At 41.1% G+C, this 27,694-nt stretch overlaps 2 protein-coding genes across 5 annotated transcripts in view; one reads left to right on the top strand and one right to left on the bottom strand.

Moving 5' to 3' along the window:
* The window catches only part of SOX6 (SRY-box transcription factor 6), a 692,888-nt gene extending 665,308 nt beyond the window's left edge, over positions 1-27,580 (bottom strand). For 2 of the 4 annotated variants that reach the window (XM_033206912.1, XM_033206899.1), the window contains exon 1: positions 27,405-27,580. The gene's annotated coding sequence lies outside the window, so the exon portion shown is untranslated. Of the gene's footprint in view, positions 1-19,373; positions 19,618-22,651; positions 22,760-27,404 lie in introns of those variants that run through there. The other 2 variants (XM_033206900.1, XM_033206901.1) reach the window with 2 other exon arrangements.
* LOC117081292 (collagen alpha-1(I) chain-like) lies at positions 1,165-22,744 on the top strand. The gene is made up of 5 exons (XM_033207118.1): positions 1,165-1,313; positions 19,049-19,539; positions 19,813-19,982; positions 20,220-20,660; positions 22,074-22,744. The coding sequence occupies exons 1-5, from the start codon at positions 1,165-1,167 to the stop codon at positions 22,722-22,724; spliced, it is 1,902 nt and encodes a 633-aa protein (XP_033063009.1). The 3' UTR covers positions 22,725-22,744.
* Positions 27,581-27,694: the final 114 nt, after the last annotated feature.

Below are 27,694 nucleotides of genomic sequence, written 5' to 3'. Positions count from 1 at the left end.
CTCTATCCTTCTCAGCCTCTAGTAACCACTATTCTACTGTCTACTTTTATGAGATAAACTTTTTCAGCTTCCATATATGAGTGAGAACACGTAGGACAGGATTTCATTCTTTTTATGGATGAATAATATTTCATTGCATATATATACACACCACATTTTCTTTATCTATTTTATCTGTTGGTAGACATTTAGGTTGATTCCACATTACTGTGAATAGTGCTGTAATCAACATGAGAGTGCAGATATCTCTTCCATATACTGATTCCCTTTCCTTTGGATAGATACCAAACAATGGAATTGCTGGATCATATGGCAGTTCTATTTTTTAGTTTTTTGAGGATCCTCCATGCTGTTTTCCATAATGGCTGTACTAATGTACATTCCTACCAATAGTATATAAGAGTTCCTTTTCTCTGCATTCTCATCAACATTTTTTTTTTTTTTTGTCTTTTTCATTATAGCCATACTAACTGGGGTGAGATAATATCACCTTGTGGTTTTGATTTGTATTTCCCTGATGATTACTCATGTTGAGCATTTTATTTTTTTTTTTATTATACTTTAAGTTCTAGGGTACATGTGCGTAACGTTTATATCATGTATAACTCCCCAATGCAATCCCTCCCTCCTCCCCCCTCCCCCTGATAGGCCCCAGTGTGTGATGTTCCCCTTCCCGAGTCCAAGTGATCTCATTGTTCAGTTCCCACCTATGAGTGAGAACATGTGGTGTTTGGTTTTCTCTTCTTGTGATAGTTTGAGCATTTTATAAGACAAAACTTTTTAGCCAAGTTATCCAAGCATTCTTTCATTTTAAGTACCTATCAGGTACCTGGCACTGTTCCAGTCACTTTTTAGTTTAATTTTTATTAAACAAGGACCAAGCAGACAAAATTCCTGTCCACATGAAGCTTGCATTCTGGTGGAAAGGAGGAGGTAATTCCCTATTGTTGCTCCCCCAGCATGGACTGGACCATCACTTAAATGGAATCACACCACAAACAAGGGAACTGGAACACATTTTCAATTCTAAAGTTCCACAATGCAAAGACTATGAGTTTATGATTTGAGGTACAAATACCCAAAATGCATTCCCAAGTTCTAATAGATCCATGAAAGGCTTGTAACAAGTACCATACCACTACCATCTCCTCCAGTATCATCATCATGACATTGTTGCCTACAGGCAGCCCCTTTGACTTTACAGCTGCCCTCTCAGATAGCACATCATCTATCCCTTTGGATGGTGAACACATAGATGCCCCCACTGCTACAGCTACTGTCCTTTCTCCACTGCTGCCTTCACCAGGAAAACAGTATGGAATGATTAGTAAAAGAGTTTAGCTATTGTCATGACACAAACCTGGGTTCAAATCCTACAGTCTGCTGCCTCCAATAAGGAACCTTCTAGGATGAGCCTATAATTCCTGGCCATGTTGGGCTGAAGCTAAGCACCTCCTGAGACACTGGGGTCCACATCAAAAAAGCTTGACAGCAACAGAGGGTTACCAATTCAACATCATAGTGGCCTTCACCCATAGCCTTCTACGGCCTAGAAATCTAGTCTGCAATCACTGGCCAAGCCAGGCTGCACCAGGCCTGCCCTGGGACATGCCTCCTGGGTCAAGCATCCTGTTTGCTAGCTGCCACCTCTTTAAACTCTGTCACTACTTCTTCAGTTATTGCTGCATCACAAATCTAGCCCTGAGAAAATTCATATCCAAATTCACTCTGTGCCCAAATCAACTAGTCTCCACAAATTATGAAACTCAAAAAGGAAGAGGTTATAATAAAGGAATTTTAGTTCCAATAGATCTGTTGATTTGCAGTTGAAGTGGTTCTCAAAGAACCTATTACTACAGAACAGCTAGAATTATCTCAAAGGTACTCGAGAGTCCCTGTGTTGGGGAAATTGTAACATTAGTTCACATTACATTTCAGTAGTATTCATTTTTACCCCTTAAATAAAGTATTTTGAATAATGTACTCCTTACTTTGGGCTGAATTCTTCTTTTAAAGACATTTGTTTTAATCATAGTTAATGCTTATATAGCACCTATTCTTATGTGTGCCAAGCACTGTTCTAAGCACTTATACGTACTCATTTAACCCTTAAAACAACCCTAAGAAGTAGGTACTGTTTTACAGGTAAGGAAACTGAGGCCTGAAGAGATTAAAACAACAGGCCAAAGTTCTTACTGTTAGAAAGTGGTGGAGTATGCTTTTTACCACAAACTCACTTCATCCCAAGCTAACTCTCGAGTACTGTACAGGTTAGAGAAATAAAATTAGAGTCAGCATGGGATTTCTACTCTTCAAGATGCTTGACAAAGAATACTAAAAACAGGTTTTAAAACACAGTGTTAGCGGGGCAGGGGAGTCAACAAAGACTCAAGGGAGAATTTTTTTCTTTTTACTTTTTTTTTTTTTTTTTTTTGAGACAGGGTCTCACTCTGTCTTGCTACAGCCAGGACCTTCCAGGCTCAAGTGGTCCTCCCACCTCAACCTCCGGAATAGCTGGAACTACAGGCACATGCCACCACACCTGGTTAATTTTACTATTTTTGTAGAGACAGGGTTTTGCCATGTTTCCCAGGCTGGTCTTGAACTCCTGGGCTTAAGCAATCCGCCTGCCTCAGCCTCCCAAATTGCTGAGATTGGAGGCATGAGCCACTATGCCCAGCTGAGAATATTTTAAACTTTGGGGACAAGGAAAGATTCAAAGCTTCAGTCTTTTCAATAGTACCTTGCTCTAAAATTGAAATCTATGCAATAACCTTCAGGCTGGAATGATTAATAAGTGCTTAAAAAGAATTTAAGCATCTATATCTAAAAAGAAATTTTAAAAGGCCCAGCTCTTGCTTAATGGCTGCTCACTGTCTACTGCAATAAATCACTTTTCATGTAATAAAATACCAACTGAGAGATAACTGGCCTCAGTGGTCACCCTGTACATTGCTGAAACAGGAAAAAAAGTTACATAAATAACATAAATTCAGAAAGAAGTTTAGAGGTAATAAGAGGTGGGGAGAAATTAAAGAGAAAAGGAAAGAGAACAAGTGTGTCTGTCTAAGTACAGAGAGAGATCTACTACTGGATACAATAAATAGCAGAGATGGTGTGTCTAAAAGCCAAAGGACAATCATCAGTGACCTTCAAGAACTTACTTAGGCAACACAGTACTCTCCCTTAGCAGGAGCAGAGTCTTAGAAGAAAAAAGATAGCCTGGGCAAGATAGTGAGATCCCCTGTTTCTAAAAATAAAAATAAAATGTTTTTGATTAGCTGGACATGTTGGTGTTCACCTATAGTCCTAGCCACTCCAGAGGACGAGGTGGGAGGATCCTTTGAGCCCAAGAGTTCAAGAATGCAGTAAGCTGTAATCACACCACTGCGCTCCAGTCTGGGTGAGACAGTGAGAAACTGTCTCTAAAAATAAGAAAAAGAAAAAAGATAATGAGTCATCAAATAGAAGTGAATTATCTAACTGGTCCAAAGGAAAGATAATTTCAGAATTTCTTTATGTGAATGTGAAGCTCACAGAAGCATGGACAGTCCCTACTTTGCATCATACCATAATAACTGAAACTAGTGCATAGTGCAGCCATGTCCCCACTTTGCATGATTCTGTAATAACTGAAATCAAACCATGACATGAGAATTGTGTCAAGTTGGGATCAGAGCTATACAAAGTGAGGACAGGGTTATGATGTACAAGACTTTCAGTTAACACCATGCCATGCAAAGCAACGACTGCCTTAATAACCATACCTGCTGAAATTCAACACCACATAATAATATGTTCAGTACCTTATTATCCCTATTATCCAAGCTCCTTATTATCTGGTCTGTAGATTACCTGGGGAAAATCTCTTAGCTTAACTTGCATGTTACAGGGAGCTGCATTTATATGGCAGAAATACCACAGAAATTCAAGGCAGGATATCTAGGTTTAGATTTGGTTCTGCCATTTAAGGGCTATGTAAACTTGGGCATGTCATTTTTCCTTTCTAAATCTTAAGTTCCTTTTCTATAAAACTAAAATAATGACATCTACCTCCCAGGGCTGTTGTGTAGATTAAATAATAAAATAACAATCACTAATGTTTAATGAGAGCTTACAACGTATCAAGTACTCTTCCAAGTGTATTAGCTTAATAAAACCTCTCAAAATTATTATATAGGTACTACTATTATCATCATCTTATGAAAGCATCCAGAAATATGTCTATATGTGGTAACTGCTCAATATATGTTTGGTGATATGCATCCAGTTCATTAACCAATATTATCTCCATCCATAGAAACAGACACTGAAAAGAAAGTGAGAAAATCAGAAATCTGTTCATTTATTAAATGCTTCAAAAAACTGATGTAAGAAGAGAACTAAGTTGTTAATGAAAATAGGGTTTTTTTAATTCCTAGAGATTCCTTTATCCTCCTTCTCTTGAGTGCTAGTTGCACTCTAAGATTCTGGAAGAGGTTAACTAACAGACTTCAAAGACAGCCAACTCTGCTGGTGACAGAAACCATACTCAAAAAACCTGGCACTGGCCACTACTGCCAGTCCAGCCAAACACACGCAATGAATTGATGGCTGTGTCCCAATGCCCTGCCTATTTCATCCAGCCCAACCTCCTTCACAGGCACAACCCTCCAGATGCTAATACTTCCTTCCTTTCTAAAGTTCTCATTAGACACTTTGAGTTAGAAAGCAAGAGCACTCTCCAGGAGCACACTATGGAAATACACTCTATGAAAAGCTGTATGGAAAAGTGAAGGGAAGCAGCTAGAAATGGTGTATCATTTTTGCTCATGAGTCTGCTAGCATGAATTCATATATTAAATTAAATTCCTAGCATTTGTCACTTTAGAAGGCACAGTGGACATGGTGCTTGAAAGTTCTATATTAAGGGGAAGCACAGAACACTATCCCAGATGGGTATCAGCAGGGTGTCAGAGCTCAAACCTCTTTGGAGATCATCAAATTTCCCAGTCACCAATGAAAGAATTAATTCCTAGAGAGAAGTGATTTAGCCAAAGTCACCCAAAGTTTATTGGTAGAGCTGAAACTCCCAAACTGGACTTTTACTGCTATACCAGATTGCCCAGGAAATACACCAACGAGTTAGAGAAAAGAAGAAAAGAGAGTACTGATAATAATGCTTGCCTACAGCCATCCCTAAGTGCTGTCTTACTGTGCTTTCCCAGCTTCTGCCCTGATTTTATCTAAATCCAAGGAAGCTGGGTGCAGAAACAACAAAGAGCCCCAGACACTCAGGAGAGCAGTAATTCTCCACTTGACCCCCTCTCCTGAACATGATAAATACACTTAACTATGGAACTTTACTGACCCCCTCACACCAACAAAATGACTCAAACTACTTTGCCTTAAAGAATAAAAGATGGGTTAAATCTGCTTCCTCTCTCATATTAAAAATGTCACACTAGGCCAGGCACCATGGCTTAAGCCTATAATCCCAGCATTGGGAGGCTGAAGCAGGAGGATTACTTGAGGTCAGGAGTTCAACACCAGCCTGGGCATCATAGCAAGACACTGTCCCTTTTTTAAAAATTAAAAAATTAGCACAGCATTGGTGGCCTATAATCCCAGCACTTTGGGAGGCTGAGGCAGGAGGATCACTTGAGCCCAGGAGTTTGAGGCTGAGTGAGCTATGATCGTGCCACTGCATTCCAGCCTTGGTGACAGAGTGAGACCAATTCCCTCCCAAGAAAAAAAAAAAATACCATACTACTGCTTCCTGAACCTCAACACTGATCAATCTGTAGTTCCACTTACTGTCCCAGGTTTCCAGTTATGGCTACATTCTTCAGAGGGACTCTGTCCCAGAAGAGTGTCATCTGGAGACCATGCATCTCCTCCTTGACTCATCATGTCCTCACCTCTCTTTCCCACTCTTTTCTATTTCAGTAGTCTCCAAAGTGCGTACCTACATCCTAGGAGTATACTACATAAATATACTGTGGTATATTTATTTATTTTAAATGTAAGAAAAACTAATGCTTACCTAGATTTAAATACAGATTGACAGATTGAGTCTATATGTCTTAATGTGCAACACCCAATATCAGAAGTATCCTGGGTAAAGAAGAATGGTTGTAAATAATATAATCTAGTTTTTGACTACATTAACCCTGAACAAATGTCCAAGTGGTTTAAAATGATTCTTCCAAAAAAACTATAGCTTAAGGATAATATTAATAATGTAGGCCTTAATGATAACAAGACCATGACCAAGCTGACATTTGTACTAGTAGTAGTAGCTCAATAGCAGGCACATTACAGGACAGAAACGATGATCCATGCATATCTCACAAAAAATAGGCCAAAATTTGTTTTATCATCAAGAATACAATTTGAGATAGAGATTTATATCTAGTATCATAACAGTATACTTTGCCCTATTGTACTTTCAGATGTTAAACAATATGAACCCTTTACAATCAGCAAGACATTTACATACTAAGCACATCGATTATAAATGTATATTGCTGCAATTTTTCCAACAATGTTTAAAATCATACAATGCTCAATCAGTACTTTACAAAATTTCACCAAACATAAAGTTAAATGTTTTGAAACCTCTTTGAAGTTCTTTTATAAAAGATAAAAAGCTACATGCTATCAGAAGAGCACTTGTTCTTCCTGCTGCTATAAAAAAAAGGTTAAAATAATACACAAAAAATAACATGACAACAAACTTCATTCCCTTAACTAAAAATCAGTGCTGTGTAATGCAAAACTCTGGAGTCACCATTTACCTAGAATGCAGTGTGAATGATGTCTTCTGGCATTGTATAGTTGGTACTGCCAAAATGTTGAAAGACATAGAAAACTTGGCTGCAGATTTGCAAAAAGAAATGTCATGTAGGATGCTTGCTTTTCAGATGAATGAATGTACATATTTCTCAACACGCCTCAGTTTATATTTGATACACAAAGTGCTAATTTTTAGTGAGCCATTTAAATATGTACCAGGAAAGATACCATCTCAACAATAACTTCCTTTTTTAAGAAAAAATATTTTTTTAGGAAAACTAAGGAAGTGAACCCACTGGTGAAGTGGTTGTCCTGAGCGTTTTGCTAAGGGTGCGCTCTATTCAAAATGTGGCAACCACTATTCTGTCAGAAGTTCTCCCAAACAAACCTTAATATTGTCTTGCCAGAGGAATTCTTCCAGACTTAACCTTACCAGCAATATTCTCCAGCTGCATTTAGGCTATCTAGAATGCTTAAGATCTCCATTTCCTCTCCATGAATATCCCAAGTTATGACCGTTCGACCTCAGGTACTGAAAATGTTTCCTACATTCACTCCAATCAATCAGGGAAGATACCAGCTATAGGTTACTACATGATAACACTGAAACAAGCATTTTATTAATTATCAAAGGTATTTACTTTTAAGATGCACTAGTAATATACATATTACTTAAATATATATATTAAATAGACAGCTCATTTGGGACAAGTTAGAATGACCAGATAGTTTAACACCTTCCTTACTAAATTTAATAAAATCATATCTGTGTTTTAAATTATCTCATATATAAACTTGTTAAATGAGCAAAATTAATAACTATATAAGCACAGCCTCATAAAATGTAAAGAACATTAATATAAATGTCCAATTTTATTGGCATTTAAATTGCCAATAAACTAGGTATATACAAATCAGAAAAGAAACTAGCATATATACAAATCAAAAAAGAAGAAGAACAGCCCAAAGATGTGAAAGTAGTACTAAGGAAATGCAAAAGAATGTGGCAAGGCTAATGGAAATCCTCTCTACAAGAGTTCTCCTTCATTCTAGGACTCAGAGAATCCCTGCAACACTATCAGCTCATTGAAATAAAAACAAAACAAAACAGCTAAGCATAAGAGAAAAAAAATAAGGTGCCTTGAGCAAGAATCTTAAGAAAAATCTGAGGCCAGCTATGGCTCTCAGTAATGAAATAATAAATACTGGAGTTATCAGCAAGCAATTTTAAAATAAATAGGTTAAAGAAATAAAAGATAAGCATGAAGCACATATAGATATTTCTATATCTGTCTATAAAGATTACCTCACCAATTTGAAAAAAATCATTTGAACACACAGAAATGAAAAATAAAATTAAATTAAAACTTCAAGGGATAGGTTTAAAGCACATTAAATAGAGCTGATAAGAACAAGTGACAAGGAGTCAAGGAAATAGGGGAGTGCCAGCCATCTTACCAACATCCTGCTTTACTCAGGGGGAGCCATGACAAATGAGTAATGGAATACTCTTTATAAACAGGGATAGATTTTGAGGGTCACAGATGATGATGGTCAGCTTTGAACACAGTATAAAAGTAAAGACACCAAGGCCATGGATTTCTATATTGTGTCTTTGGCCTTCATGATCTTTAAAATGAGTAAGTATTCCTGCTTATATAAATGATGGGAAGAACGTCGAACAAATCAAAATCCACCTTTAGAAAAAAAAAAAAATCAGAATGCTCACCATATACCTTAGAAGTTTCTTCTCAAGTATTTAATTATACCATTTTCTTTCAATATGAAAATGAATGCAAAGGGCACAAAATGATATTTTTGTACTGTGTAATCAGACTTTCATAGAAAAATAACAACCAAGCACTTATTATGAACCAAACAAGGTACCAAGTGTTTTATGCACATCATCTCCTCAACCCTCACAATATCCTAGGAAGAAGGCATTAATATTCTCATTTAACACTTAAGGAAATAGATTCAGAGAGAACAAATAAATTGTAAATGGTAGAACAAAATTTGATCCCGGGTGTGCTGATTCAAAAGCTGAAGTTCTTAATACCTAAAACAGTATTGTTTTATACAAATAAATTCAGAATTAAAAAAGAAAAAATTCATGTACAATATAAAGGAGTATACTTTTTATATACTCTCTATTTACATGGCTCCTGATAACATTGACGAGCTTTCCATGTGGACATAACAAGGAAATCAAACACAAAACTTCACAACTAAGACACAGCTAACTATGAATGCTTTGGAAAACGGCCCAAGGTGTCATAATTAAAAGTCAGGCTGTTTCTCATTGTTTCCCTGTCATGCTTAACATAAGAATATGAGTCTCTAAGTTCACTAGTCCTACCCAACACAAGTTGTTTATATATACATATATATATATATATGAATATTTATACCTCAGAGAAGATACGCCTGTTGCAAAATGCCATACAATTTAAAACACAAAAGTCAAAAGTATTCAGTGTACATGAGCCCACATTAGCATAACTGTAAAATTACACAAACCTATACAAAAACTACAAGTGGACGCATTCTCTGGACTTATTGTTATCTGTAAACATTTAAAGAATCTGATATCAAAAAGCTGACAATCTATTTAAAAATGCCGTTAAGGGTTCCAAGGTTAAAATCCTTTTTTAAACCTCCATATATCTAATATATCTACTTCAATTGTGCATCGTTATAGTGGGAAAAGACTACAGCTAAGAAATTTTAAAACAGGCCGGGCGCGGTGGCTCAAGCCTGTAATCCCAGCACTTTGGGAGGCCGAGACGGGCGGATCACGAGGTCAGGAGATCGAGACCATCCTGGCTAACACGGTGAAACCCCGTCTCTACTAAAAAATACAAAAAACTAGCCGGGCAACGTGGCGGGCGCCTGTAGTCCCAGCTACTCGGGAGGCTGAGGCAGGAGAATGGCGTGAACCCAGGAGGCGGAGCTTGCAGTGAGCTGAGATCCGGCCACTGCACTCCAGCCTGGGCAGCAGAGCGAGACTCCGTCTCAAAAAAAAAAAAGAAATTTTAAAACAATAAAATTTTCCTTCCTTATATATTTAAGTCTCCAGAGTCAAGGGCAAAAAATGTTCCTTAGATTCAATTGATTAATATGCTGTTTTCCAAGTTATTTAAAGTTTGTTCAGCTGCTATATTATTTCCATTTTTATTTTCTTTTCGGTTTTTGCTTTTTTCTTTTTTGAGACGGAGTCTCGCTATGTCTCTGTGTCTCCCAGGCTGTAGTGCAGTGGCGTGATCTCTGCTCACTGCAAGCTTCGCCTCCTGGGTTCACGCCATTCTCCTGTCTCAGCCTCCCGAATAGCTGGGACTACAGGCCCCCGCCACCACGCCCGGCTAATTTTTTGTATTTTTTAGTAGAGACGGGGTTTCACCGCGTTAGCCAGGATGATCTCGATCTCCTGACCGCATGATCTGCCCGCCTCAGCCACCCAAAGTGCTGGGATTACAGGCGTGAGCCACCGTGCCCAGCCTGGTTTTGGCTTCTTATTAAGGAACTTAACTGAAAACCTTAAAGGAAGACGTTCTTTAAATATGATGCTTTTAGCATCATAACTAATTTAATATGACTAAGAGGATGTTTTTAAACTGTTTTCTATAACTTTCACATACTTTTCCCCCTCATTTACTAAATTTCAGAACCTTTCTTTTTAATCTAGAGATTTCATCATTTTTTTTTTATGCCATTACCAACAATGCAAGTCTCCAGGATGCCAAAGCGGTGGTGAGGAAAATAGGTTAAAGCCATTGTAGACCACGGCCATAGCTCCTCTAGCCTATGAGACCACCAATTCCTTTTCAGAAAGTGATTATGTCGCAGTCATATAAGCCGCAAAACTCAGTAAGTGTGTTTAACTTGGAGAAACAAGTTATTAAACACCAGAGAGCTTCCAAACTAGAAATATAAAAGGCCTGCTGGCTCAGAGAAAAGGCATTCAGAAGTTATTAGAAAACATGAGTTTCCAGATTACAAAATTAGGTGGGCATCATGGCTCCTAATCCCAAAGTGATAACCTATCATTTTGGAAGGCCAAGGCAGGAGGAGTACTTGAGGCCAGAAGTTCAAGACTAGCCTGGTGAGATACCACCTCTACCAAAAAAAAAAAAAAATTAGCCAGGTATGGTGATGGGCTTCCACAGTCGCAGCTACTCAGGAGGCTGAGGCAAGAAAATTGCTTAAGGCCAGGAATGGCTTCAATGAACCATGATTGCACCACTGTATTCCAGCCTAGACAACAGAGCAAGACCCCATCTCTTAAAAACAGAAACAAACAAAAAGATTGAAAAAACAAAAACCTAATAAGTGGATTTATCATCCCTATTGGAAGGTTATCAGGAGTAAAGAGAGTTTACTGCTGCTACTGCTGCTTCTGCCACTACTACTGTTCATCATTATCATTGTATAATTATAATTTGTATTTCTTCCAAAAACCTCAAATAACCACTCTGAGGATTAATTTATTTTCACATTATCTCTCAATAAAAAAGAAGTTACGATATATGCCCACTTTGCCATTAGAAAAACTTAATTATAAATATAAGGCACCTAAAGAGCTGCATCACATAAAGGAAACAGAAATAACACCTAGATCTAAAAGCTTTCAGACACAGCTCTTTCTTTAAGATCTTGCTTGTCCATTTTCTAAAAGTATATTACAGTGTAAGATACAAGATTTTATTAACTCACAGCCCTGATCATCAGTTCATATATTAATAAGCCACTTACTGTAATTTTCATACCTAGTTGACGTATTTGAAGGAAAGTAATAATTTGAAAGATTCCTCTGTATCTTAAAACGCACTCACAATGTTCCTGACCACAAAACTGAGCTAAGAAAGAGAAGTGCAGTAGCTAAGCTGCTGGCTTATGTCCATATCACATTCATGACAGACACAGCCTTTCTAGGAATCACAAAGAAACATGTCCAAGACATTTCAGTGTCAGATCTACAGAAAAGCTAGTTATACTGTCAAATGTTCCCCCATGTTCAGTTCTCTTTAGGATGTTACCTAAAGCCAATTCCTCATCATCCTTTAAATCACAGATCAAAGGCCATCTCCTACTAGAAGCTTTCCCTGACATAGGTACTTCTGCTCTTATACATAATGCCATGATAGTAATTAGCACACTGTACAGAATCACCTATATCTATACCTCTTCATTAGTACCATGAATTTTCATCTTTGAAATTATGTAATCAAGTTCTTCTCAACCTTTTCACCATCAAGGATTCTTTTATTAATGAACCTCATATTTTGAAAGAGTGTTTTCTATCAAACTTGCCACACTTATTGTTACATAATTTTCTAATTTGTATTAATCAAAGACATATAGAACTGATATTTAATGCTTCTGATCAGCATGGTATTATTCTTTTCCATTGGTGTATGGGAAATGCAGCAATAATTTGGCTCTGGAAGTAAGTATGAAAATATAATAAATGAGCACTGACATTACCTCAAAAGAGATTGGGAAATAAGAGGGCCAAAAAAGCCAGTTCTAACTTATGACATACAAGCTTTGTTCGAAGTAAATAATATCCTGAAGCAAAACCCAATTGAAACATTGATTCATATCAAGTAGAAAATTAGTATGGCTGGTAAGTTTATCTACTCCACATACCTTTTATTGAGTGAGGCAATGAATATGAAAGCACTTTAAAGCCTGACGAGTACTATAAATACAAGAGAAAATAAGAGGCTTTCTCATGCCATGGTTCTTGTACTGATCATATAACTATTGTCAATTTATCCTAACACAGTTGCCCAAAACTGTTCTATTCACTTATATGTATATATATATGTGTGTATATATATAGTATCTTCAAACTTAATCTTTCTAACAAACCATGGAATAAATTATATCACCATCCCCATTTTTAAAATTAGAAAATTGAGATTTGGAGAGGTTGCATTACTTTTCCAAGGTCACACAACTAGTTTAGCAAATAAAACAAAAGAAAATCTTCCAAAAATCAAAATTGGAAGTTTAATTTTGCTCTTTCTTCACACATATAGGCCTATCATTCAAGTGAAGAAGAATGTCTGCTTTCATTTTTTCTTAAAATGAAAGTAAGAGAAAACAGATTGAGATGGGTATATTTGACACAAAGAAATCTCTGCTGTTAATCATTGATATATATAACCAAAGATTATAAAATCCCCTTTTGGCAGGCTTTCAAAATAAAGAGAACTTCTTAACTGATTAGAATGGAGAAAGAATGATCAATACTATATGGCAATGACAAATGAAATGACCTTTCAAACTCTCTTCTAGGCCTTAGAATTATAGTTTTATCAAATTTGAGAAGTTGAACATGTAAGCTCTACATTTAGTCATTAGTCTATCCTAAATCTTCCAGACCATAGATTAATTCTCCTTTCAAGGAAAGAAAGTTAAGAACCTATATTGCTATTTCTATTTTACATAAGAGGAAAAGAAGCAAGTTATGTAACTTCCCAAAGATTACATAGCAATTATGTAGTAAAGCTGGAATGGGAAGCCAGATCCAGATAATTGTAAGTGTAGAACCACTTCAACCATAACAAATAACATGTATTAAATGTTTATTTTATACCAATCCCTCGGCTTAGTGCTTTAATTAGTTTATCTCATTTAATCCTCAGAACAACCCTATGATGTAGATATTATTATTATTATTCCCATTTTATAGATAAGGAAACTGAGGCTTAGAGATTATGCCATGGATATATGGGGAGGAGAGGAGCTGACTTCTCATACACAGAAGGTTCAATGCCCATGGACCTAGTTGAAAATTATTTCTGAGAAAATAAAAATTTTCCTGACCTTCAATATTCCTCCCCAAGAAATTACAATGAACTACTCTCTCTTAGCTGGGAGCATTCTTACTCAGTTCTGTCAATAACTTGCTTAGTATCAAGACAACCACACCTAAGTTTCTCCACCTACCAACTAAGAAAATCTTCAGAAGAAGAGAAAATCCTTTAAAAGTAAAGACTCACAGTTTCAAAAATGCTCTTCAGGGTGTCTAGAACTTAGTAAGTCTTCATGTTATTCAATGACCTATTTGTAAAGTATAAAATGTAGCATATGCAACCATGCCTGAGAATGAGTATGCGCTTTAAAAAAAAAAAAAAATCTGTTGCATTTTCTTTTTTCTACATATTGGGCTTGTGTAGCCTTGGAAAGTGAAGCATCTTTAATTTTCTTTGTCTAATTTTAAAGAACCACTTTTCAAAGAAGCAAAGAAATTGTGCTCGGTGAAGTCAAAATCACAAACAGCATAAAGTCCCTTTTTACATGTGAATGGATATATTAAAGATGGACAATTCATCTCTTTAAGATGACTGGAAACAACAAATTACTGAAGGTAGCAAGGATAACAGATCATTTCAAGGGTTATCGTGGGAGATTTTTCTGAGAAGAAAGAGATCAAGAGAGAACCGAGAGAACATAGAATGTTTGTATACACACTAATATGCACATCATACAGTGCGCTTTGAATTTATCTTATATTTTTATGCCTATTTATGCATATCATCATTGAAGAGCATCAAATCAATATACTTAAGTAATTTGATTCAAAATAGTTAAAACATACAAAACTCTTAAAGGATTTAATAATATCACTTTTAGGCTTCTTTAATACATGGTGCTTCAATCCAAAGAAATATTTAGAAGGCTTTATAGACCATGGGAGCTTAGTAAATAAAATACATCAATGAATTCCTCGCCACACACACCACAACAAAATGTTCGTAGAAAGAGAGCAAATACAGAAATAGAAAAGCCAGTAGATCACAGAGCAGCAAATTGAAGTTGGTCATCAAAGATGCAAAAATTTCTAAAATATATACAACACAGGACTACCAATTGTTAGATTTTGTATTTCACTATTTTATCCCCAAATAGTTACAGGCTAAAATATTAACTCAGTTCTTGAGAAATAAAATCAAACACCCCCCTATAAATGGAAAGAGATAACTCTTTAGATAAATATAAAGATTTCTATAGTTTCAAATGATTGTTGTTCACTTGAAGTATCATGAAAGAGAACGCCACTACACATTTTCATGCCATTTAAATGAAAAGACACATATCAGAATTTTTCTTTAAGTATTTAAAAAAGGATGTTTTCCAATATATGTATTGTGCAAATTTGTGAGGATTACTAAATATATTAGCATTATAAAGTAGAAATAAGTAGGCAGTTGATTTTTAATGTGGCTTATTAGTTTATAATAGATTACAGCATCTACAATTAACCTCAGAAAATAACTCACATCTTTCCTAAAAATGAAAGTTTTTTGAGTGAATAATAAAATATGAGTGATATATTAGGGGTCTTAGAGGAGCAAGAAGAGATTCTGAATATAAACAAGCCATCATTCTGGTAAAAAGAAATACAAACAAGAAGAATAAAAATAGTTGAGGCACAAAAGCCATAATGAGGGGGTAGCTCAAAAAATAACTTCTACTTTGAATGGTTTGGATGAAATACAAATTATCCACAGCAAAGTGTGGACTGGCATAAATGTTTGTACAAAATTATAAGTGTATTTCAAGAAGTATGCAAGAGGCAACCGCCTGCATGATGCACAAGGTCCCAGCAATGCTCTGCTTAAGTGCTAGTGCACAGAGTCCAAACCACTGCATTTTAATTACCATGCAGCTTCAGATATATTGCCTTTGATATGGAAATGTTCTTGTTCTCTCATCTTCACATATGGTCTCATGCACAGAAATCTTTATCTGATTCATAAAAAATAAACTAGAATCCAATCTCAACACCTGACCTCAGTGCTTAGAAGTTTTTTACTAAGCATGGTATCACTATAAAAAGAATGGCTAATATTGGTGTAAAGTTGGATATTTTGAGCAAAGATATGAAGGATTTGCAGTTAGGAACTGAATCGATACTGCTTCTCTGAGGTTTTAGGGTTTCATGTTCCCTTTTTTAAGACTACCACAGATTTGAGGAAAAACAGACCAGTACTCGTTTTGGAGCTGAGAGAGTCTGCAGTAGATTTAAATTATTTTCCATTTTACACCCTCCACCCACATTCTTCAATTGATATTTCTATCCAAACTATTACAATGAATACTTAAAAATTGAAAAGCTCTATCAAAAACCATAATGCAAATTTTGAACTATTTCCAGTTTATTTAAATGTCTAAACAAAATAATTAACTGAAACACTTTTACCCTTTTCCACAGAACAAGGAAAATAAAAACACTTTCCTGTGAATAAATAATGAATATATAATGAAAATATGGTGAGAGTTTCTGATACAATGCTCATCAAAACAATGAGTATGGGATCACATTTGAAAAACTTCAAACCAAAAGGATATGCTACACATTTAAAATGGCTTACCTTAATAAAAATTGCTTTTCCTACACTATATGGGAGCACTAGGTTTTTTTACTTGAATATTGAGATTCGGGGCACAATCAGTAGAAAATGTACACTCAGGATTAATATATAAACTGTTCTAATACATTATTTTCCTTATTAGAAAAAATAATAGAGAAGAGGCATATTTCTTAAGAAGCAATCCAAACCCAAAGATAGTCCATTTCTTCCTCTAAACAGCAGTGAATGTTCATTTTTATCAGATTTCTATAATAAAATCTGTTATCATTAAATCTCACATACCTACATAACTTGATAATTGTGAAATAACTTGATTAATTTTTTAATGGTAATATGGCCCATCTAACCTCATGAGAGCAGATAATACATCCCATCTGCAAAATATCTTACTGTAAGTTATCTGTGTTTTATCATTTCTAGTACCTGTCTGTGCCTGATATGGTATTCTCAGACACATTAGCTTGATGGAATGTTTCACTTGACTTGAAAAACATCAGTTGATATATATGCATCCCTAAACTATATTAAAACAAATAGCTCTTAGATAAACCAAAATTTTTGTTGTACTATTCTATACTCTCATAGAAAGTTGTTTGTAAATAGTGAAAAATATATATATGTATGAATTCTCTCACTAACAAGAGAATGCTTTCAAACATGGAAAGAGATACATAACCAAACAAAACAGAAGAGCATAGAAAATATTAAAAGTAGGGGTTAAAGCCAATGTATGTTATCATTTTCAAAGGAAATTCATTTATTCCAGTACCTATTGTACTAATTGAAAGAAAATTATTTAAAAGTCACTGATACGTTCAATATAAGATAGATATGTGTAGCAATTTCATCAGTGACCAATAACTAAATAATTCCTAAAAGAGGTCAAATAGAAACAGACATAAAATTTCAATAATGCCATCAAAATTTATCATTTTTACAGTAATATATTTTAGAGCATTATAAAAGAAAGATTTGCCAGTTATGTTAACATATTGTACATATATGCTTTTCCCTTAAAATGAAAAATATGTTGTTTCCTGCTACTATTGAAAAAATGCCCAACAGACAATATAATTTTCCTACTTAATCTCATTTCTTCTAGGCATTCAGTTACCAAATCCATTATAGAATCAGCGTAAGGTATAGGTACTTGATACTGTTTTATTAATATTTTTATATTTATCTTTATAATATAATGTTGTATTGTAGTGACACAATATACTATTATAGGAATTTATATCATGCTCCATAATAAAGAACTCAATTTTTTGTGCATTTTAAAAAATACATACACACCAAGAGGATGTTCCTTCTCATGACTTCCAAAACATCAAATAAAAGCAACAATAAACAGAATAAACAATAAATAAAAAGCTATCTAGTTTTGCCACTATAACTGAAGGAATATGGTGGAGAAGAGAAAAGAAAGGAGGTGTTGGTAGTACATGAGAAAAGCAACAGAGGATGTCAGTATGCCTGTGGAATTAATGCCCTGGTACTTGATATGCGGATCCTGGTTACTTACTATCTTTAGTCTTAAACTAGACCTAATAATTGTGATGCTCACTTGCTTTCAGAGTTTGAAACACTTGTTTTTTGGCTGTTTGTTTTTTTTTAATAGGGACAATTTCTCTTGATTTATGAAGTTTTCAAAAATGTAGAAGGAAAACAATCTACTTCTCATTTGGCCTACTGCCCATGTGCTCACATATGTGTATTCAAAAAGGAACTTTCAAAACTGCACAGAAGATACCTAAATCAGTCATAACTTTTCTCCTGTTATGAGAAAATGAAATATTTTATCAGTTCAATGAAAAGCAAATGCAACTTAATAAACTGTGTCCCCATTTCCCACCAAAAAAGGTACACTTTTGCTGCCATAGAAAAGCTAACCCTGGGCAAGGCACGACTGCTCATGCCTGTAATCCCAGCACTTTGGGAGGCTGAGGCAGACAGATCACCTGAGGTCATTAGTTCAAGACCAGCCTGGCCAACATGGTGAAACCCATCTCTACAAAAATACAAAAATTAGCCAGGCGTGGTGCCGTGTCCCTGTAATCCCAGCTACTCCAGAGCCTGAGGCAAAGAATTGCTTGAACCCAGGAGGCGGAGGTTACAGTGAGCCGAGATCATGCCACTGCACTCCAGCCTGGGCGACAGAGCCAGACTCCGTCTCAAATAAAGAAAGAAAAAAAAAAGAAAAGAAAAGCTAATCCTGTCCCACTAAACTTGTGAAAGATTTAGGATGTTTACTTGTTTGTTTGTTTTGAAATAAAAAATAATCTTCTAGTAGGTAACAGGCATATCTGAGTGGCCTAGAAACAAGGGGAGGAGGAAGATTGATGCAAGCGCCTAATGCTAAGTGTTGAATTCCAGGGTAACTGCACAGGGTGACAGAGGGAAAGTCATGTTCACGGCTGCAGAAATCTGGTCTCTGCCAGAGAGTGCAGGCTAAAGCAGACCTGACACTGGGATCTAGGAAGCTAGGCAGGAAGCTCAAGCAACAACAAGGCACTGCTCCTAAGAACCCCAGGCTGAACCAGAGTGAGACAGGGAAAGACAGCAGATCTGCCCAGGCTTTCCCACAGTGATCACTAGCAGCCCCAAGTGGCTAGGCCTGGAGGGGGTAACCAGAAGCTGCAATCAGAGCACAGACACTAACTTCTGAGAGACCTGTGGGAGTGGGGGTGAGAGGGAGCACAGACACAGGTGAACAATCCAACCTAGAAGCCTGAAGTCCCTATCCAAGCCAGGACATACAATGCCAAGCCTGGGATGGTCTTACTCGGTTGGTGCAGAGGGCCACTAGCAGCCCTCCCCCATGGGTGGGGTGTGAAGAATAGGTATGTTGCCAGATTTTCTCTGCATCTCCTTTTCCCATTCAGTCTGTACTCTGCCCTGGTGTCCAGTACCCCTATTACCAATAGTTCCTCAACAGCCGAAAAACAAGAAGATAAAATAGGAAGAGAAGAAAAGAAAATATTTTTAAAATCCAAGACAAGGCTACACCGTCACAGTCTTCTCTGCCACGGCCTCCCGAGGCTGCCCTGGCCGGTTCAGCCCTCCCTCGGGAATCCTGGAACCCAGAAGGGAGCTGAGCGGACCGGGTCGGCCAAGCCCGTGCCTGCGGGCCTCAGGGAAGAGGTGCTGAGTGCGCAGGCTAATTATACATGTGACATTTGGGCAACCGACTGTCCAGTGACACCTTACCTTATGAGGAAACGTCAACCCCAGCAACTGTTCAAAACAAAATGCCATTGCGGGATCAGCTTCGCCGGCCCTTGGCCGGTTCAGGATTGCTTTTCCCACAGCCTCACGAACTTAGCGCAAGAATGTGGCCTACGGAGGCCAGCCGTGGGCGGGCGCGCCGGCCTGGGTTGGGGGGACAGGCAGGGCAGGCCTTGCCAGGTGTCCGTCCTGTCCCCCCTCGCCATGGACTAGCTCGCAGACCTGACCAGTTGACCTTTTTTATTCAACAAACCCACCTCCTAGAAATAGACTGGGCGGGGCTGTGTCTGTTCTCCTCGGGACCCGGGGAAAAACCTCGGCATGTGACTAGAAAGGGCAGGAGAGAGAAGACCCTGGTGGGCGGGAGTAGACGGGCCCTCTCTCATCTCTACTCCCCTGGGTTGCTGGTTGGGCCGTCCAGCCAGGGCCATTTGGCCGCCGGAGTACGGGGCTAGCACCGGCGCCCGGGACACAGACGTCATCCGAGCGCCCATTGACAGTGCAGCGGGAGGTCCGGAGCCCAGCCCAGTTTGCCACAAGGACGGCTTCGGGCCACCTCTAGCCCTAAACTTCAAGCGCGGCCCTCACAGAGTCTCACACATAAAAGCAGCCCAAGACAGCCCATCTCGCTAACAGCCCAGCCCCGCCAGTTCAGTGGAAGACTTATTTTTAGTCCCCAAATAGGGGCGGCATTCAATATCTGACAATTCACATAAAACAACGTTTTCAAACTTGGTCAATCTAAGAGAGCGTAAATAAAACTCAAAACAGGCTGGCGACAGCCACCTTTTATCTGCTCCAAACACACCAATTCTTTTTATCTTAAAGCTCTGCGGAGCGCCCGGGAAGCAGCCGGGCACAGAGCTAATCTGTCCTCAGCAGCCCCGGGCAGCTCCTCCCGGCGTCGGAGCACAACCCCAGCAGCCTTTGCACAAGCCCTTTCCCTTCTCTGCCCGGCCCTTTAAGGGAGAAGGAAGAAAGCAGCTCCCGCGGGAGCGCCAGGGCTCCGGCTGGGCCCCGGGGCGGGTGGCAGCACCGCCCCCTGCCCTGGGCCGAGCCGGGGAGCAGCGGACCGCGGCCCGGGCTGCAGAGGAGCGGCGGGTGGCGGGGCCCCGGCAGGGCGCCGAGAAGGACGGAGGGCGCCGGCTGGGCTCAGGGACGCGGGGCGGGGAAGAAACGAGCCGGCGACGGTGCGCTCCGCCGGCTGACTCCGTGGCGAAGTCCGCGCCAGGCAGGGCTGAGCTACCCCCTCGCCCCCGCTCCCGCCAGGTCAGGCACCACTGCCCTCGCGGCCAGAGTAAAGAGGACCACAGATCAGTTAGCACTTGGATTTCGGATAGGCTTGGAATTCTGTTTGTTTATTCCTGAAAAGATCATTAAAAAGTACTGTCCAAAAACGGGGAAAGGGGAAAGGAAGGGAGACAAGCGGAGGGAGCTGGAGGCAACTCGAGCGGTGTCCCGGAAAGTTGCGGCGGAGCGGCGGTGGGGTGAGGGTGGGAGGAGGGAGCGCAAGCGTTTTCTAGCGACCCGGGTTTTCTTTATGAACTCCTCCGAGTAAACTTCATTCCGGGGAGAGAGCGGCGGAGATCCTCGACTCCCGCCCGCCCTCGACCAGTGTCAACCCCACAAACATCCTAAGTTTCCAAATCGAAATGGGGGTGGGGTGGGGGTAGCATTAAGAAGCCCAGAAGCTCAGCGGGTCCTCCCGACCTCCCGCACCCAGAGCCTGGCTGACATTGAAGCGCTCCGAACACGGTGGCGTCGCAGTCACATAGCGAATCAACCCAACACTTTTCAAGAAAACAAAATATTTGCTAGGAAACTTACTTTGCATTTAGTCTCTATTCTTTGGGGGATGCGGTTTAGGTCGGCTCGCAAGGGAAGCCCGTTTTGTCCAGGTTGGATATTGTCTACTTATGGATCAGCCCTTGGATGAGGGTTTATTTTAATTTATGGCTTATGCATTCTTTTAAGGTCGATTTACATGACCTCCGGCTACAACTAAGACAGCCGAGGAGGGCACTCCAGTCGTCAGTCGGCCAAACCCACAATTAAAACAGCCCTCCCCCAGTCTCGGTGTGACTAGGGCTCTCCCGGGGTAGACTGGCTACCTGCCTTTCTCTCTCTTTCTTCTTTCTTCGCTTCCCTCTTTCTTTTTCCTTTATATCTTTCTTTTTTTAGTATCGCGAAATAAGATGTGATATCAGTTTTTTAAAAGTTTCAGTATAACTTTCTCTAAACCCAAGCTTGCAGCGGTAACAAGAGATACAGCGCTCACAAAGCCCTCGGGATGTTGCCCTCTTGTGGGCATGGAGGGCATTACCGCCCAGCGGTCCCATCTGAACCTTCAAAGCCGACACGCGTTTGCTTTCACAGAACAAGGGGGGATGACTACACACGCAGCCACACAAGCTTCCTCTATCACATACTTGCGCGAACTTCAATGAAATACCTACCTCAAACTTCACGGAGACTTACAAATTCATTCTCTAAGCCACCTGACTTCTTTTTCACATCATTCCCAATTATATAGATTAGAATATCTATGCGGGGAGGCAGAGGTGGAGGAGTGAGGTGGGCCGAGAGGACAGAGAGATTTCCCGACGAATACTTAGGATGGCGATAACAGCTTTCTGTTGTCAAAGGTTGCGTTGTGTCCCTGTCCCTGCCCTTTTGCCTTAGTGTCCTACGCACAGTTATCTACGGCTACAACATGTGTTTTCTCAGAGTGGATTTTTTGGAGGGGAGGTGAAGGGGAGAAAAACAGACGCCTGCCACGCAGATCTGTCACTCCGGAACAAGGTGCAACTCTCCAAGAGGGGAACGCATCCTCGGGATCAAGCGCGTCCACCAGCGAGCGGCGGGCGCCCGGGCCCCTTTCTCTCCTCCACTCCCCCTCCGCGTCGGCCCCTCGGAGCGCCCTCCTCCCGCTCCTCCTCCTCCTTTCCCCTCCCCAGCCAAGTACGCAAACCCTCCCCGGCCCGGCAGCCGCGGCTCCCAACCACCCGCGCCCTCTCAGGGCTCTGCTCGCTCGGCTCTCGTCCCTCTGCCTGTCCTGCCCCAGCCCCTCGGTCCCAGCTCACAGAAACTAACCCTGGAGTGCCCGGAAGGGCAGGAGCGGAAGACGCCGGGGGACTGCGGCCAGGCCCTGAGCTCCTGCCCCCTGCCCCCTCCGGCGCCCCAACAGGTAGCTCACAGCGGGCCGCGCGCCCTGGCTCTGCCTCCCTCGCTCTCGAGATCGCTCGCTCCGTCCCGGTTACCTGGGCGGGCTCCAGGATGGTACCGCGCGGGAGGGCTCCTTGTGCGCTGCGCCGCAGGAGTAAATGGCATTAAAGAAAAAGGGAAAGATACAAATAAAAAAATTAAAAGTAAGGGGAGTCGGTGCTAGGTCAATTGGCACAGTCCGGGAAGCAAGGGAACAGAACCCCCCAGCGCCGCGGCCGGCGTAGCCCGTTAACTCAGGTCTGCGGGGGTGTCCCGCCCCGGGCGGGGGCAGTGCAGAGCGGCAGAAGTTTGCCGCCGGGGTGCCAGGAGGTGCGCGCGGAGCGGGGTGACTAGGGGCTTCACCCTGGAACAAGTGAAGGCGATGGTTAGTGCTGTCAATCTTGGCAATCAGTGTGAGCGGCCATGTCGTAAGTATTCAAAGCATTTCCCGTCGTGCAACATCAGAAAGTGAGTGGCCAGGGCATTGATCTGAGCGAGGGAGAGGAGGCAGGGCTCCCCTCCCAGACAACACAGGCAAGATGAGACAAGAGGCGAGGGAGGCAGCGAGCCAGGCAGAGAAGCTGGGAGGGAGGAGGGCGGGCCGGGGGAAGAAGGAGGGGAGAGCGGGAGGCAAAGGCAAGAGAGAGCCGCAAAGACAGAGGAGGGCAGAGAGACCAGCGAGACCAGAGATTGGAACTGGGGAAAGCGCCTGGAAAGAGGCAGTGAAGCAACTACTAGGGGATAACTGGAAGGAAACAAAGAAGAGAAAGAGTCGGGGTCAGAGGAGAATAGGCACAAGTACTAGGTGGGGGAGAGGCAGGCTGAGGGGAAAAGGACCAAAAGAGCTCTATTGGGGCTAGGGCTGCTGGGAGGAGGAGTCAGGAGAAAGGCAAACTGTAGCATGGAAAAGGTAGGCAGCTGGGAGAGAAAAAAAAAAAAGGATCAAACTGCAGAAAGTGAGGAAGTCAAATAGTAAAGGAAAATGTAGGAATGGTAGCTTGTGCTTTGGAAAAGTTAGGTGATAGAAGGAGGCATGGGCTGAATGTTAAGAAGTACTAAGAGATAGAACTGGACCACGAAAGCGAGCCACAAGACAAACGGAGAAAGGGAAGGACAGGCAGGCCAGGGAGAAGACAAGAAGGGTGGATGTTAGAATGAACAATAAGAAGGATGAAGGAAAATGAAAAGGAGAAGTAGTCAAAAGAGAGAAAAGAGATGAAGGAAGCAGAGATGATGAAAAGACACCACTTAGTAGGATCTCAGCAAATGGGGGAAGAGAAACATTTTAAACGACGGAGGAGGAAACATTGAAAAGAAAAGAAAAGAAAAAGCAATTCACACAGGAGGTGGCAGTGTTCTGGAGGCCATATGGATTATGTAGTTTATGGGTTCAAATTATTATAAATAACAGGACACATACAAACCACCAAAAAATATTAGATTTTCACAACAATAAATAAAACAATTCCACAACTGTTATACTGTTAAATGGATAAGTCTTCATTATATGGGATTGCGTGGGTGATATATGTATATTACCTCAACTTTGTGGAGGAAAAGATTTAGAGAAACAATTTCAAGAGGGGTGGATTAAAGGTTAAAGGTTGTTGAAGATGAAAACAGTTTCAGTCACCCAGGATGACATATAAAAATGCCTAAGTCAGATGTAGAAAGTTATGTTAATAAACGACCCCCAGAAAAAAACCTAAATAAAGATTCCCTTTGAGTCATGTGTAGGGTAGATTTATAGATTTGAAAGACACAGAATGTTATAAAGAAGTAGACACCTGAAACTTTATCTCAGTGCAAAAAAAAGCTGGAGGACCAGGACAGGGAATAAGGTCTCAGGTAGTAGAGATGCAGAATATAAAAGATAGATGAGAAAACTAGCTTTGATAGCAGTACAGGGCTAACTAGAGGCAGTATGCACGAGGTGAGGTTGGCCTGCCTTAACCCAGGCCCAAAGAAATAGACTAGATTTGAGAAACTGAAGTCAGTGGAAAGTCAAAACTTTCCACTGACTGGGAAAGAGGTTCTGAAGATAAAAGCTGGGAAAGAGGTTCTGAAGCACCAGCATAACCTGCAGAGATTTGTGAAGGAGAGATCCTTACTGTATAGAAACTCATATGAGATGGCGACTTTGAGACACTTCATCGAAAAAGACTTTGTGAAAGGACATATGGACCAAAAGAGAGGAGTCGTGAATGCTGACTGGAGAAATCAGAAAGTTTCAGGACAATCTAAAGTTGCCCGCATGAGGAAGAGCTCCCGCAGATGAACTGATCAAAGATAAAGGGGAGAAAGTCTCATCTCTATTACATTATCTTTGAAGAAAATGGAGACAGGATGCAAGCACGGAAGATGGAACAAACTGAGCTTTCGATCATATACTGCCTTTTTAAAGTATACTCCATGTTGGTTTCATATAAACTCCAGATAAGAAAAAGGCAGAGATTAAGAGTGAAGATGAGCACCTAGGATCCGTGGCGCAGAAGAAATAGTCATATGCTCCTGGCCCACCAGGAAATACAATGCTTGAAGACTGGTAGCTTGGGAACTGTGAGTTAAACTGACTTCACATTTTTGGGAGGAGAGTTAGCCCCTAGCAAGAAATCTTGTGTCTCCACCACCCATGGTGACTTTCAGGACTGGAAAATCTGTCTCTAGGCACCAGAGCTTGGAGGTCAATGAGAGGTATGCCCTGGTACCTTGCTGGGCAGCTCTTAAAGGCCAGGGCTCCCAGAACTGCCTGCCGGTCCCTTGACCTCTAAGGCCCAAGGGGCAGGCTCAGACTAATGTTTCTAGCCCGGAAAGGTGTCAGATCTCCTCTGTGTGTGTCAGAGTGTAGTTGGGCCTGTTCCAGAGCCTCGCACTCCTCAGCTGTCTGCCCTGGAACTCAACCACAACGACCAAAAATCCTCTCCAAAGCCTAAAGAGGTCAACATTGAAGGACCTGTCCTAAATGCCAGCAGAGAGAAGAGGGGTGTAGATTATGTTTCAAAGACCAAGTCCTCAGGGAAGAGCCACCTAGAGAGGTGAAACATCAGGGACGGAAAGGCTGGAGCGCGACTGGGTTCCTCCAATTTGCTGCGACAAGTTTGGCTCTCCAAATACCGCGCGTCGGTCTCTTTAAATCACAGAGCAATTGGGGTTCTGGTGGGCAAGACTGACCCTGCCGACCAGATGCAGGCCGCTAGCGGGAGGCAAGAAGGAAAGGAAGGAGACATTATCAAGATTTCTGGCGTCCACGGAAGGCCCTAATACCTGGCCGCGATTAACTTTCCGAAAAGGTGCGGCAGGAACCCCTTTTAGATTGTATCTAATAAACTGATAGCAAAGTAGACTGATAAGGCGGAACCCGGAGCAAGTAACAATATTGATCCCTAAAGGAAGGAAACTAAAGTTTGGGGTCTCGATGCCGTACTTCAGGCTGTGCATGGAGTGACACGTGGCCCTGGGGGCGGGGGTGCGAGCTAAGGGTTTCCTCTAAAGCCTCGGGCGCTGGCTATACCAATGAAGTGGGAGAGGCGGAGAGCGCAGCAGCCCGCTAAAGTGCCGGGCTCTCCACCTACCTGGTCCGCACCGGCCTGCGGGCTCGGAGAAGTTCCCGGAGGAGCAGAGGGCACCCAGGCACCTTGGCCAGATCCAGGCACTCATAAGCTCACATTCCCTGGCAGTTGGAGCCCTATGCGGCGCAGGAACCCCGTGCGCTGAGCTCGGGGGAAGCTGGGAGGGAAGGAGGGGCGAGCGGGTGGGGCTGACTTACCTGCCCGCAGCAGTCGCTGCCTCTGTGCTGTCCGAATGTCCCTGCGCACCGCAACCAGCAAAGGCAATTCGGCTTTGCTAACTTTGGCCTCGCACCTCCAGAGAAGAGGCGCGAACTCGCAAAAGGAAAGGCGCGCACGGTTCCTGGAAAGAAGTCCCCCTGAACTTGGGAAGGACAACGCAATTAATTCTGCTTGAGAAGTTAGTATTTGAAACACCCACGCAAAAATCATAACGGCTATTAAAACCTCGAACTCCCGCTTTGAAAGACTCCTTACACCATCCGGGCGGACAATTCAGACCTACATGATTTCATATTAAAGTCGCTAACTTCTTTCAGGAAGGACTTCAAAGCTACTGTATAAATTGGACAAGCATAAATGTCAATCGCTCCCAAACACCGAGAAGAACTTTTACTGAAACGAAGGATAAATGAGAGAGTGTAAAAGCCAAAAGGAAAGAAGTTGAAAACTTCAAGTCAGTACGGAGAAGTTTTAGCAATTGGTTTCCTTAAACGGGGATAACAAACATACCAACACTCCAGCTGCCCATCGCACTTCATTTAAGTTTGAAGTAACCAAATAACCTGAACTCCCAAATAACAGTGCCCCTGGGACTCTGCCTCCAAGAGGTCGGAACTCGTGTTTCAGCAACAAAAGCTAAAAGCAAACTGAATAATGTCCTGCGTTCCTTAAGATGTCATTCTGCAAAAGGACAAGGTATTGTCCCTCGACTTTAAGTGGATAAAGAATAACATTAAATTTCATTTGAATCTGCGTGTCATTTCTATTAGGAAGATCACAGCGGTAGCGACAGTAGCGGCACAGCACCGCCACAAAGGAGGTGGGGGAAAAGTGGTAAAAATGCATGAACTTTTTTCCAAAGAAAAATAAAGATAAATCAAAAATAAGTTTTACAGACATGCCTTTCCTAGCTTAGGAAAGTTAATTTTTAAATGCGCTTCTGCTGTCTAAGGTGCAAAGCCAGGCTAGGGAGTGCGTGGCTGGAATCTGCATGCTGATAAGAGAAGGCTGATGTACTTACAGTGACAGAGGGCAGGCTGCGGGAGAAAAGCTGTTTGTGTTAGCCTGCGAGTTACCCAGGGCTGCAGTGAGAGCAGAAGGGAGGAGTGGGAGTGCCAGTCTGCGTACACCTTCACCGCGTCTCATTACATCTGCCAGCCTCTCTCTCCCTCTCTCTTTCATTTCCACATTCCCTTTGTTCCTGAAAAAAAAAAAAAAATCTACACGTCACATCAGAGTCCCCAGATGCAGTCTACACCAAAGAAAAAAAAAATGAATAATTCAATCAAACTGTGCATAGTCTCTAAGGCA

The sequence above is a fragment of the Trachypithecus francoisi genome, unplaced genomic scaffold (assembly GCF_009764315.1).
Source record: "Trachypithecus francoisi isolate TF-2019V2 unplaced genomic scaffold, Tfra_2.0 Lachesis_group8, whole genome shotgun sequence".
NCBI classification, from domain to species: Eukaryota; Metazoa; Chordata; class Mammalia; order Primates; family Cercopithecidae; genus Trachypithecus; species Trachypithecus francoisi.
The sequence above is the reverse complement of the archived record's forward strand: the minus strand, read 5'-3'. Positions and strand labels throughout refer to the sequence as shown.

Coding starts and splice junctions, on each gene's coding strand:
- LOC117081292 (XM_033207118.1), top strand. CDS start 1,165: ATGACATTGTTGCCTACAGGCAGCCCCTTTGACTTTACAGCTGCCCTC. Junction 19,540..19,812: donor GGGCGGGCGCGCCGGCCTGG/GTTGGGGGGACA, acceptor TGGGCCGTCCAG/CCAGGGCCATTTGGCCGCCG. Junction 20,661..22,073: donor CTCGCCCCCGCTCCCGCCAG/GTCAGGCACCAC, acceptor CTTTTGCCTTAG/TGTCCTACGCACAGTTATCT.